Source organism: Elephas maximus, chromosome 22 (assembly GCF_024166365.1).
Source record: "Elephas maximus indicus isolate mEleMax1 chromosome 22, mEleMax1 primary haplotype, whole genome shotgun sequence".
In the NCBI taxonomy this organism is placed as follows: domain Eukaryota; kingdom Metazoa; phylum Chordata; class Mammalia; order Proboscidea; family Elephantidae; genus Elephas; species Elephas maximus.
Window position 1 is genome coordinate 8,346,057 of NC_064840.1, and position 13,512 is coordinate 8,359,568.

At 52.9% G+C, this 13,512-nt stretch overlaps 1 protein-coding gene across 1 annotated transcript; it reads right to left on the bottom strand.

Annotated features, from left to right (window-relative positions):
* Positions 1 to 97: 97 nt before the first annotated feature.
* ORAI1 (ORAI calcium release-activated calcium modulator 1) lies at positions 98 to 13,505 on the bottom strand. Its single transcript, XM_049866190.1, has 2 exons — positions 12,948 to 13,505; positions 98 to 1,131 (listed from the first exon to the last, which is right to left on the bottom strand). The coding sequence occupies exons 1-2, from the start codon at positions 13,242 to 13,244 to the stop codon at positions 520 to 522; spliced, it is 909 nt and encodes a 302-aa protein (XP_049722147.1). The 5' UTR covers positions 13,245 to 13,505; the 3' UTR covers positions 98 to 519.
* Positions 13,506 to 13,512: the final 7 nt, after the last annotated feature.

The following is a 13,512-nucleotide window of genomic DNA, read 5'->3' on the forward strand; positions in this document are numbered from 1 at the left end:
ATGAAAAACTTTGCTTAGGAGCTCAACTGGTTAGGGCGGCGGCAGGGGGAAGAAATAGTACAGGACAGCCTGGACCCAAGAGATAGAGACACAAGGAGAAGCTGTCCCTTAAGAGTATATTTCTGTGTCCGTACATACACGCACGCACACACACACACACATACACACGCATACACTCTCGATGCCAAATGGGGCGAGAGGTCGAGATGGAAAAGGCAGGAAGCACCCAGGTGGCCCTGGCACAGGACGGGAGGAGGACAAAGGGAGTGTCTGTCCCTGCTCCAGCCCCTACCGCCTCCCAGCAGGTGCATCTGGGTCTGGAAGGACAGGAAGTGCTGATTCTTTGAGAGGCAAGTTTCAAAGTCCAGTCATTTCTTTTAAAAAACCCTCTTCCCTCCACTCTCTGCCCCGACAGAAGCCCAGCCCCCTGTACAGGCTGTCCTTGAAGGTGGGGCAGGACAACACCTTCAGGAAGAGGCATTAAGGCCAAAGCTTGGAAACACCCAGGCCCACAAAGGCTCAGGCATAGTGGCTGCCGGGTGTCAGGGGGTGGTCCCCTCTGTGGTCCAGCTGGTCCTGCAGGCGAGCAAACTCGGCTAGTTCGTTGAGCTCCTGAAACTGTCGGTCTGTCTTGTGGCTGACCAGCGAGCGGTAAAAGTGGACGGCAAAGACGATAAAGACCAGGCCGAAGGGGACCATTATGGTGGTGGAGGCGATGGCAGCTGCCTGGCCTGGGGTGATGCCCTCGGGGCTGCTGCTGCTGACATTGAGGACCCCGCCGCCATCTGGGGGCTTGCTCGTGGGCCGTGGCTGACCTGGCTGCTTCTTGAGGGGCAGGAACTTGACCCAGCAGAGCAGCACCACCTCGGCCAGGAAGAGCAGTGTGCCAATGACAGTGGAGAAGGCCCAGGCCAGCTCAATGTGGCGGTGCATGCGCTCGTGGGGCGACTCCTTGACAGAGTTGAGGTTATGCACGTTGCTCACGGCCTCAATGTTGGGCAGGATGCAAGTGCTGATCATGAGTGCAAACAGGTGCACGGCCACCAGCACCGTGGTGCAGGCACTGAAGGCGATAAGCAGCCCTGGTGGGTAGTCGTGGTCAGCATCCAGCTGCACCTCCACCATCGCCACCTGTGGGGACAAGAACAGGCAGGGTGAGTGCCAGATGACAGCCATGGCCCATGGGGAAGAAGTGATGGGCCGAGCTCAATCCCTGGCTTTGCTCCCATCAATCTCGGGGCAAGTCAATGGGCTGCACGGAACCTCAGTTTCTCCATCTGTATAATGGAGACAGTAAGACCTACCCACTTGGGAAGTGGCAGACGGTACTGGTGAAGAAAGCAGGCTGCCTGAATTTGGGTCCCAGCTCTGCCGCCTACGACCTGTGTGTGCTTGGGCAAAGAATTAACCTCTCTGAACCTCCATTTTCCTACCTGTGAAATGAGGCTATAGTATCAGTTCACAGGACTATTTCAGCAATTAAACGAGAGCTCCTAGCACACAGTAAAACCTCTCAAATGGAAACCACTCCAATTATCACCCAGCCAGTGGTTAACAACCAGCCACCATGCTGTCAGCCCTACACGCCCCACCAGGGAAAGGCTTCTCCTTTATGCCCTGCTCTGGGGACAAGGACAGGAATAGGGGCTGGAGAGGTGAAGGCCCCCAGGCCCTTCCTGAGAACACAGTGCACAGATAAACAAAGAACTGAGAGAGGCTTCCCAGAAGAGGTGGCTGAGGACTGGGGCCAGCAAGCCCTAAGGGTGTCTCCTCCCAGCCCCAGCTCTGGGCTCAAGGTTCCAGGGCTGAGGCAATAGTTGCTGCCCAGTTCCCAGAGACTTGCAGATCTGAGGTCACCAAGGGCACTTCCAGGCCCACCACCTGCTGCTTCTCACCTGGGCCTTGCAAATCACCCCCATGCAAAGCAGCCCAGCTTATCAGATATGGGCCAGGAGCAGCGGGTGGTGGGCAAGTGGCCAGGTTTGCCCGCTTCAGCAGGGACTGAAGGGGCCTCGGCAGCTGATGGCAATAATACCATCAAGGGTTTTGTTGTTGTTAGCTGCCAACAAGTGCCCCCCCCCCCACACTCATGACAACCCCAAGCACAACAGAATCGGATTGTTGTGATCCGCAGGGTTTTCACTGACTGATTTTTGGAAACAGATCACAGGGCTTTTCTTCCCAGTCCACCTTGGTCCGGAAGCTACACTGAAACCTGGTCAGCATCAGAGCCACACACAAGCCTCCAATGTCAGATGAGTGGTAGCTGCGTTTAGGATGCACTGGCGGCAAATCAAACCAGGTCTCCCGCGTGGAAGGGAAGAATTCTACCGCTGAACCACCACTGCCCTCAACCATCGAGGCCAGGTGCTCTTTATAAATTGTTTGCTATGCATGTGCAAACTTTAACGGACTCAGCTATTCACTGAAAAGTTGGAGGGATAAATCTACCCAGAGGTGTATCGGAAGAAAGGCCTGGCCGTCTACTTCTGAAAGAGCGGTCCTTGAAAACCCTGTGGCGCACAGTTCTGCTCTGACACACGTGGGGCTGCCAGGAGTCGGAGACAACTCAACTAGAGCTGGCTGGCTGGCTGGCTGGTATGTACGTACCAAGTTCAGAGAGAGGAGGGTCTCATGCTGAAAATGATCCACTAGGCTCTCAGCAGCCTGACCCACAGACAGGCAGGGAAGCGGGGTGGGCTCCTTCCTATTCTCCCAACTCTCCTTCTGCCTGTACGCTTGTCCCTGTTAGAAAGGAGTGTGTGCCCAAGAAACTCTTGTCATTTCTTGTCCCCTGTACCCTTCATGAGGCCTGGAAAAGCAGTATGGGGCAGTGATTAGGGGCACAGGCTCTGGAACTGGGCTGCGTGGTTCCAAACCCTGGATCTCTGTTCTTTACAGGTGGTATGACTCTGGGAAGTGGCTTCTCCTTCCTGTGCCTCAGTTTCCTCATTTGCAAAATGGATACATGCCTCACTGAGTTGTTGTAAGGATTAAATGAGTTAATCCATATAAAAGATACAGGAAACCCTCAATAATTATTATGCAGTTTAGAAACTTCATCCCTAAACGCACCAGCTTGACGTGAAGTCCTCCTGGGGTTTCTACCCCTGTAACAGAGAGCTATACTAGGGCTGGGAAACCATCCAGGCTTAATCCTCAGTCTTTGATTCTGGCTCCGGACTCACACTGCTCACTGTGTGACCTTGGTCAAGACCCTCTCTTATGGACCTACCAGGCCCTCTCTGTCAAACAAGGGGGTGTGGTGAGAAAAAGGCCACAGCTAGAAGGGATTGGGGGTAAGACCCCTGTAGGAATCTCGTAAAGGAGGTCGCTACGCTCCTCCAAACATCCAGGTGTGTATATTCACTGGACTTTTTAGACAAGTCCAACTCGATTCACTTCACAGACACTGCCCCCTTCACTCATAGACTTTTGCCTAAGAATTCCCAGAACTGAGACTGTACATACTTTTTAGCTCCAGAGCTTACAAAATGTTTCAAGCTCATATAAATTTGGGACAGGGCCATCAGGCTTTCTACCGTTTTTAAGATCACCAGCTGCCTGAAGTCAAGCCCAAGAATTCTTGGTACATGAGGGTAAGGGTTCTGGGTGGTACCATTCACTGGACACCAGGCCTCTGGGCAGGCCAATGGGCCAGTGAGTTCAGGGCTGCGTCCTGTGGGCGCCCTGCTTGCGCCCCAGGCCTGCCCATTACCTGGAACAGTGGAGCCCCTCCAGCATTACATGTATCTCCTGTCAGCCCCCCTCCCCGCCAGCACTTCCTCTTCCTGTTTTGGCCTACTGCCCGGGAACCTGAAACCCAGAAGGGACAGGCAGGAGGGGCCGCTGTTTGCTGACCCAGGGCCACTGGCTATTTATTCACTCACGGGAAATGTCCGGACCCATTACGTGGGTCATGCCCTGAGCTGGCCGCTGGGGGTGCATATAGGTAACACTCCTACCTGTGCCCTTACCTGAGGCCTCACTGTATCACAGCCACCCCAGGTACCTGTGTCTCCCCCTCTACACAGCCATGAAGAGCACAGGCCCAGGAGCCAGAATTTCAGCTTCTCCACTTATAAAGCTGGTGACCTTGGGCAAGTATTTCAACCTCTCTGTGCCACAGTTTACACATCCATAAAATGGGAACAATGAAGGAACCTACTTCTTAGAGTTGTTACAAGAATTAAATGAGTTCATGAATATCAAGCCCTTAGAATAAGGCCTGGCATATAATAAGCTTTATCCAGTGTCAACAATTATTGGGTGGAGCCTGGATTTGAACTGGTTCTAAAGCCTGTGTAAAATGCGGGTGCAAGGACTGCTCCCCTCAAACGGTCACTGTGGAGATTAAATGAGGCCTTGACTATAAACTGTTTGGCATAGGTCGGGGGACACAGGAGGTACTCAATAGATGTTAGTTAATAAGAAAAACCCAGGGCTTGGATGGAAGAGAAATGCCTTCAGTTCAAGCTGTTGAGAGCTGGGTCCGCTTCCCCATGTTCCCGACCCTTGGCAGGGTGAGAGGCGCAGGCCTCCAACTCAGCTGTGTCTGCCCCAGCAACAACCCTGGGAACCAGGAGGCTGGGTGTCCCAAACCACGCCTGGCCAGCTCACTACCTCAGAGGACAGAGGATCCCTCCCACCATTTTCACAGCCACAGGGGCCAGGACCAGAAAAACATGGTTGTGGGGGCAGCCCTGGCCTGGGGAGGACAGAACCTGCCCGCCTGCCTGAGGCCCAGCGCTGGGGGAAGCTGGACAGCTCAACCTGCAGTGCTGGCACCTCCAGCCAGAGGAAAGGGCCTGTCGCCACACTCTGGAATGAACCCTGTCACCTTGCCCGACCCTCCCATTCCTGGAACTCTGACCACACGGGTCGGGCACAGGTACTGCTCACATGTGGGACCAAATTCAGTGCTGTGGGGCTGCGTGAAAGCATAATTCTGGTGAGGAAGAAGCCCAAATCATGGACCCTGGTGAAAACCACTCATAGGTATAAAAGCCTCTGGTTTCCCTAGAGTGCTTCCCGCTCTCTTGGGATACCTCCCCATGGGTGGGACCCTGAGAATCTGGGAAAGCAAAGACAAGACAAGGGGCCTCCTAGAATCCGGCCACTGCCTCCTAGGGCCCTGCGGAGTCCCGGAGATCAGATTGCATGAAGCTTCACTAGGTAAATATAGCCAGAGCACTGAGCCTGCTGTTAACCCAAAATAAACAGCTCCCGGCAGCCATGGGCCTGCCTAAACCTGGCCACAAGGGTCTTCAAAAGACAAAACGGGTGGGAAATGCCATCCCTACCTCAGGCTGGCCATAGACCCCACAGCGGATATTTGGGGTGCCAGGCCTCAAGCACGAATCAAAGAGTCGAACTGTCTCATCCCGCTAGGGGCTGGGTCCACCCTGCCCAAATGCCAACTGCTTCTCCTTAACCTTGCTGGGCTCCACGGGGACCCCGACCCACCTGTCACACAGATGTCCAATAAACCTAAACAGCCTCCTGTGCCTGGCCAGGCCCCCACAGCTGGGAGATGCGACTTTTCTTTCTCACGTCTCAGGCTTGTCTTGTTTGGGCTTTCAAGGAAGGTGGTGGAATATGTGCACCTCTGAGCCACGGTCACCCAGAGCCACCCAGAGCCGTCTGAGCCTGCCCGTCCAACCCCAAGAGCAAACCATCTATTAGGAGAACCCTAAGGCCTAGGCCAAGCATTTACAAATCTCTCCACCACTGCAGCCCAGTACTCCAAATGCATCTATAAATAGACACACATTTTTAACAACGGCAACAAAAGTTTCACCACACAAAGCCTACCCTCAAAGCCTGCTAAGATAGTCTATTTTTACATGAGCTCTGGGAGCGCAATGGTTAAATACTCAGCTGCTAACTCAAAGTTCGGTGGTTCGAACCAACCAGCAGCTCCATGGCAAAAGGACCCGGGGATCTGCTCCTGTAAAGGTTACCGCCAAGAAATCCCTGTAGGGCAGTTCTACTCTGTCCCCCAGAGTCGCTATGAGTCAGAGGCCACTATACAGGCACACTACAACACATGCTGCTACCTTTTATTTTATCCCATCCTTAGTTCATTAAAAAAAAAAAAAAAAACAATTGTTGCCAGTTGCAGCTCACTAAATTTATATTACAGTCACTAATAGTTTACAAACAGCCCTGGTGGTGCAGTGGTTGAGCTCTGCAGCTAACCAAAAGGTTAGTAGTTCGAATCTACAGGTGCTCCTTGGAAACCCTATGGGGCAGTTACTACTCTGTTCTATAGGGTCTCTATGAGTCAGAATCCACTTGGTGGCAATGGGTTTACTAGGTTACAACCTGCAGGTGGGGGGTGGGATGGGGGATAGGCCAAGGCTGTCTCTTCATCTGGGTTATTCTGACTCCTTCAAGTTTTACCTTCTAAGTCACATCCTATTTCCCTAGCCTCCCAGGTAAGCACAGGTGCCATTCAGTCACAAAAAAATACTGATTGAGAAGTCACTACATGTCTGGAAGCTCTTGTAGCCCTGCAGGAGACTCAATGGTTAAGTACTGGCTGCTAACCATAAGGTCAGCAGTTTGAACCCACTAGCCCGTCCACGGGAGAAAGACCTGGTGATCTGCTCCTATAAAGATTAAAAAAGCCTATAAAACCCTGTGGGGCAGTTCTACCCTGTCCTATAGGGTCACTGAGTTGGAATACACAGGACACAGCAACAACAAATGACAGCAAAATCCTTGTCCCAAGGAGAGAGTAACAATAACACTTAAACAACTGAGTATTTTCAGACTGTGACATGTCCATCAATAACTGCTCCTCATCGCCGCACTTAGCAAACAATTATAATGACATAATTTTATGTCTTGTTTTCTCCACTCTACTTTCAGATATTTCTCTTTGTTTTTGTTTCTCACTGGCCTCAGTAAGAGGTTGTTGAATGAATATATGAAGGTAAAACCCGACCTTCCGGGTATTTTGGCCCATAGTTTCCAAAGTCTACAGTGAACAATCCCAGGTGATCCACTGAGACTCGGAAGATCATATTAGAAAGTCAACTGACATTCAATTATTCTTAGCTCATCCTTTAAACTTTTCTATTTTTTATTTGATACAGGCTTATATAACATTTGTTATTAGAACACGTATATGCTTTATGAACAGATATCAAGCCTAGTCCTAAAAACTTAAAAAACGTGTCCCCCCAAAATATGTGTTGTAAATCCTAACTTCTACGGCTTTAGGGTGGCTACAAGTCGGAATCGACTCTACAGCAATGGGTTTGGTTTTTTTTTTTGATTTATGGGTGTGGTTAAAGGAGCCTTGGTGGCACAATGGTTAAGTGTTCAACTGCTAACCAAAAGGTTGGTGGTTTGAATCCACCAGCCCCTCTGTGGGAAAAAGAGGTGGTAGTCTGCTTCAGGAAAGATTACAGTCTTCGAAGGAAACCCTATGGGGGCAGTTCTACCCTGTCCTACAGGGTCGCTAGGAATAGGAATGACTCAGTGGCAATGGGTTTGGTTTGATGCCTGTGGTTATAATCCCATTTGGGAATGGGTTGTCTTTGTTATGCTCATAAGGCTGGATTAGGGTAGATGTATCTTGAGTTAATCTCTTTTGAGATATGATCAAGATTAAAACAAGCAAGCAAGCAAGCAGAGATGCGGGAGGAGAAATGCCAAGCCACAAGATCAGCCAGGAGCAGAAGCTAGAAGAGACAAGGACCTGACTTCCTCCAGAGTGACAGAAAGAGAAAGCCCTCCCCTAGAGCCAGCGCCCTGAATTCAGACTTCTAGCCTCCTAAACTGTGAGAAAATACATTTCTGTTTTGTATAAGCCACCCATTTGTGGTATTTGTTATAGCAGCACTAGATAACTAAGACAGGCTCAACACTGCTCTGGGCTGAAAATTCCAGAAATACGTGCTTGTGAAGTTTTACAAAAGGCTTCTCTGCCGGGCACGGAGCCCCTCCCCTCTGGGGCACTCGGCAAAATTCCATTTATACACAGCCCAGCCGGCAAATCCAGTGTGCAGAATCGGGCATCTGGGAGACTTCAAAAGCCCAGTTATCAACCAGCTGGGGGACGAGGGGGTGATGGAGGCAAGAGGGTGGTCCAGTGTAAGGGGCCCAGGCTCCAAGTGAGACACCCCAGGGCTGGAATCCTACTGCTAGGTATCTTATCTTAGCCTCTAAGAGTCTTCATGAGCCTTAGTTTTCCGGTCTCCAGTACAGCTCTTCAAGACCTGTTAGGAGGATTAGGTAAGAATGAACGAAAAGGGCTGAGACTAACACCTGGAACCGCAGGTAACGTCATTATCATCATCGTCGCAGACTAACATAACTCCTCTGCTCCAAAACCTTCAATGGCCCTCTATTGCCTATATAAGAGTTCAGACTTCTCAAACAGTCATTCAAAGCCCTCCATTACCTTGCCTGGCTAGATTCTTTGTTCTCTACTGCTCCCTATTGTTGTTGTTGTCGGGTGCCATCAAGGTGTTTCCAACTCATAGAGACCCCATGTGCCAGAGTAGAACTATCCCATAGGGTTTCCTAGGCTGAAATATTTATGGGAGCAAATCGCCAGGTCTTTCTTCTACAGAGTGGCTAGGTGGGTTCAAACCACCAACCTTTTGCTTAGCAGCCGAGAACTTTAACCACTGTGTTACCAGGGCTTCTTTGCTTTCCCCAAGACCCTATAATTTCTCTTCTCTGTAGCTTTGTTGGTGTCATTTCCTCTGACTGGAGAGCTCGTCACTAAGCCCTAACTCCACTAACCAAAACTCAATTGATCCTTAAGGCTTAGCTGAAATCCCATTCTTCCTGAAGTATTCTAAACCATCCTTACCTTGGGCCAGATAGATTTTAAGTGCTTAGCAAACATAATTCACTGACTCTTCACACCAACCCTACAAGGTTGGTACTGCTATTATCCCATTTTACAGCTGAGGAAACTGAGCCCCAGAGAGATTAAGTGACTTCCCCAAGGTCCCATGCTGGGATTTGAACCCAAGTTGCCTACCTCCAGAGTCCCTGTTTTCTCTTTGCTCTGCTGTACTTCAGCCTCCCAGCTCTGTCGTCCTCTCATTCTCTGATGCTCTCTCTCCCACAACAACAAGGGTACACCACGGGCACGGGGCTCCATAGCTTACCAGCCAGGCAACTTCAAGCAAGCCATTCACCCGAGACAACTGTACCTGCCCCCGATAGGTTGTACAAGGACCACAGAGATGGAACACGTAGATCACCTGGCACAGTGCGTGATTTTAAGATTATAAGAGCCCAGTCAACAATACTAACAATGACTACTATTATTGGTAATCATGGTAATTTCTTGCTCATCTCCACGACCCCTAAATCCCAAAGACGTCACAGACGCTCACTCCAGTCTTGTGATTTGAACCCTTCCTTCCAGCTCATTTTCGCAGAAATTCCGAGCAACTTTTGAACCTGCTCTGGGACCTGGGAACAAAAGGGTGCTGGCAGGCACAGGCCTTGAGGAGGCAGATAATCCAAAAATAATTGATCCTGGGTCCTGGAAGGCATTTTGTTTACGGCAGCAGGCTGACCTTCCCAATTATCTTCTGCTTAGGCTAATGTTACAGGACTGCCCACCTCAGCAGACCAAACCCATGTGTGAACCCTAAAGCCCTGGAGGGCAGAGGCTCAGGCCCAGGCTGGGAGCCTCTTGCCAAGAGGTAAACTGAGGCAGGGATGGCCTGAATCATGGCCCACAAAGGTACCCTCAGCTCAAGGATCACCTATATGATACTAATGGTATGCTGCATCTAGGGCCTGTTTTGTATCTGATGTTGGAGGTTGGATGCTGAGCCCAGGCAAGGCCTGTTGTTACCGGAAATGGTGTCAAGAGCAGGTGGGGATCTGTCAGCAGACCAGAGCGGGTGGAGCCAAGGTGTGTGCCATCAGACCGTGCAAGGGTCCCCATCGGGCCTTGTAGTGAATCCTCATGCAAGCCCATGGGAGAGGACACTCTTCACCCCACTTTAACAAAACTGCCCCAACTCAAGAAAGCCACTTGCCCAAGGTCACACGGCCTATACTCCACAAGTCATGGGCACTACAGGGGCCTCTCAATCCCTTCTTGGCTCTCTAGGACACCCTCCCCAGCTTGACATCCTCGCCAACTCCCCCTGCCCCCCCACGGAGATGAAAGGTCATGTCAGCCCCTCGGGTTTTCCAGGTCTCAGAAGGAAGCCTTTTGGGGGCAGGAAGTACGTTGTGCTGACTCACAGGCCAAGGGAGAGTAATCCAGGCAACTTGCTCATCCTTGTTCCCATGGCATCAGGTGTATAAGTACCCCTTCTTCTCTGAGGCTCACCCATAAGCTGGGTGTCTGTGGTGGGGGTGGGGCATGGTCAGACAGGCCCTGCAGACCTCCCTGCACCAATCCCATCTCTCCAGTGGATTTCCAGCCTCGTGGCAAACGGAATTACCCTCTTGAAACTGCTCCCCCAGGCTGCAGGCTGACTTGGGGTTCAGCCCTTCCCTGTCTGCAGAACTTTGGGAGCTTCATCAGCAGACCCAGGAAGCCTTCTCCACCCTGGCTGGGGAAAATAAAGCTCCCCAAGAGACAGTCTGGGTGAGGCAAGGCCCACCGAAGTGCCACTTGCTGCCCCAGCCTTCTGACTTCCCCACACTGTTTTTAGCAAGAGGAAGAGGGAGGCGGTGTTGAGCTCAGAGGCTCAGGTTCTTCAACAGGAAGAGAGAACTTGAAAAGGCCGGAAAGGGCCCTTACCTGGTCCACACCTCCCATGGAGAGAGAAGGGTTCTGGGCCACTGTGCATCTATGACCCCAAGAAAAGAGGGAACGTGACCCCACCATTTTAAATTCAGAGCACTGCAGTGAAGAGCTAACAATCACTGGGGTCATTCCTGCCTCCTCCTCTCCCCCAAACTGCAAACTCTTTTTTTTTTTTTGCTTAAAAAAATAAGTTTTTTTGTCCAATTTCTCACTCCCTGGGCTTGATCCCAACATATCTCTGGCTGGACATCAACCAGAGCTCAGTCCACCAGAAAGTAGGGTCCAAGTACCTAAGCAACAGGTTTCTGCATGCCTGCCCACCTGAGTTCAAATCCCCCCTCTGCCACTAACCAGCCCTGTGACCTTCCGGAAGTCGCTTGACAACATCCCCTCAAAGTGTCCTTGAGGAGTTAGTGCGAGAGTTAGGGAACCTACACAGCGCCTAGCACACAGTGAGTGCTCAGTTAGGGTCAGCTATTCTTAGTGACTCTTCCGATATGAACCACAAAGATTGGCCTCTTAGGATTTGGGACTGCTAGAACAGAACTCCATCACATGGGCCTAAGCTAAAACGCCCCTCCCTTACGCATACGTACACACACACACACACACACACACACACAGACTCCCTCAATTTATTTCTCAAAGTTGGAGAAACTTCTGAGTTGTTGTTAGCTGCCATGGAGTCAATTCCAACTCGTAGCAACCCCATGTGACAGAGCAGAACTGCTCCATAGAGTTTTCCAGGCTATAATCTTTATGGGAACAGAGTGCCAGGTCCTTCCCCTGCAGAGCCGCTGGAGGGGTTGAAACTGCCAACCTTTTGTTTAAGTGCCTCACCGTTGCATCACCAGGGCTAACTTCTGAGTAGCAGCCTTCATTTACACATTCAGAAATCAAGGCCCAGAGAGGGATAGAGATTGACCAAGGTCACACAGGCAGCAAGTGCAGCGCTGGGAGAGCCCCAAACTCCTGGCCTTTCCCATGCTCTGGGCTCACTCCTATAACCCGCTGCCTTTGAGTCGATTTTGACTCATAGCGACCCTATAGGACCGAGTAGAGCTGCCGCATAGTGTTCCCAAGGAGCAGCTTGTAGATTCGAACTGCTGACCTTTAGGTTAACAGCCTGAGCTCTTAACCACTGCGCCATGAGGGCTCCTTGGGCTCCGCAGTGCTTCTAAAAAGTCTTCTACTACAGTGGCCCACTTGTTTGTGGAACACAGGGAAAGACCCAAGCACACTCCCTTCACGAGAAAACACAAGTGGTGCAGCCACGCCCTCCCCCAGGGCCAAGGGCTTAGCTCACCCATGAAGTGGGCAGGAGTGCTCTGGGCTGGGGGGGTCAGACCCCAGTCAGGCAGGCTGATGTCACCGAATGTGATAATAACGACTTGTTATGTGGTGCCCCGCCCCAGCAAGACTCCAAGATTTCCTGTCTGAAGGTAATCACGGGGTCACTTCTGGGGCCCACTTGCAGGCCTTACGCTCTGCACCCCTGGGAGACCTGTTTGCACTCCAGCTAGTGGGAGAAGCTGCCTCCCCCGTAAATTAAGAGCCCATTCAAAAAGAACATGTCCCACCTCTCCTCCCCCACACCCTGTGACTCAGTGGCGAGTTAGGGTGGGGAGTGGTTGTGAACCCTCAACTCCCCAGGCTGAGGTTCTGGAAAAGTGCTGGGAGAAGGGATGTCGGGAAATCCCCGGGTACCTTGTTAGCTAATATGAACATGGTCAATGTCTGCTAGCCTCAGGTGTGGGGGCACGAAAGAGGCAGCTCGGGGGTCTTCCTTCTCATCCCCACCTCCTGACACCTAACCTCAGGTGGGTCAGACCCTCTGTGCCCTTCTTCACCCCTGAACATACCGGGGCCGTCTTCTTACAGATCTACCTTCGGGGATCCCTCATTCCTACTACGTCCTCCCCACTTGCTGCATCAAGTTTGTCCTTCTAAAGGCACCTGAGCCCCCCAGCCTTGGACATCTGTATGGCTTTGTCACACCCCCATCTCCCACATCGGGTGCCACCTGTCGCCACATCTGGCCCCCTCTAGCGTCCACGACACCCTTCCCCCAGTTCTTCCCCTCACCCCCAGCCCTCCCGGCCGCCCCGCCCGCCCAGCCTGCTCCCCCTGGGCCCCGTCGGGGCTGCGGGCGGCGCAGCCCGGGCCGGAGAGGGGGCAGGGCAGGACCGCCCGCGCTCACCATGGCGAAGCCGGAGAGCAGAGCCGAGGTCCGGCTGGAGGCTTTGAGCTTGGCGCGACTCAAGTAGAGCTTGCGCCAGGACAGCGCCTGCATCGAGTGCTCGTTGAGGCTCATCACCTCGGAGTAACTCTGGCCGACCCAGTCCGGGTAGGTGACGGCGGGCGGCGGCGGCGGCGGCGGCGGCGGGGACCCCGGGGGCTCCCCGTCCCCGCTGCGGCGGCGGCTCCGGCGGCTGCCGCTGCTGAGGGGAAGCTCGGGGCTGTTGTTGCTCGGGGGCGGGGCGGGCTCCGGATGCATGGAGCACGCTGCCGAGGCGCGGGCCGCCGGGGCGCCTGCACCGGCAGCGGCCCCCACCCCCGCCGCACGTCCGCCTCCCGACTGGGGCAGCCGCCGCCTGCACGCCGCGTGGGTCCGGCCTGCCCCGGCCTGCCGCAAAGGACGAGCGGGAGGTCGAGGAAGCGTCTGCACCCCAGCTCGCAGGCCCGCGGCGCCGCTTGCAAAAGCCCGGGGCGGCTGCGGCGCAAGCTTGCGCGCGAGCCAGCGTCCCGGATCCCCCGGCCGGGAC

Bases quoted from the DNA above. Each gene is read 5' to 3' on its own strand.
- ORAI1 (XM_049866190.1), bottom strand. From the start codon at position 13,244: ATGCATCCGGAGCCCGCCCCGCCCCCGAGCAACAACAGCCCCGAGCTT. The intron at 1,132-12,947 runs GTGAGCGCGGGC...TTGTCCCCACAG, and splicing joins TGCTCTCCGGCTTCGCCATG to GTGGCGATGGTGGAGGTGCA.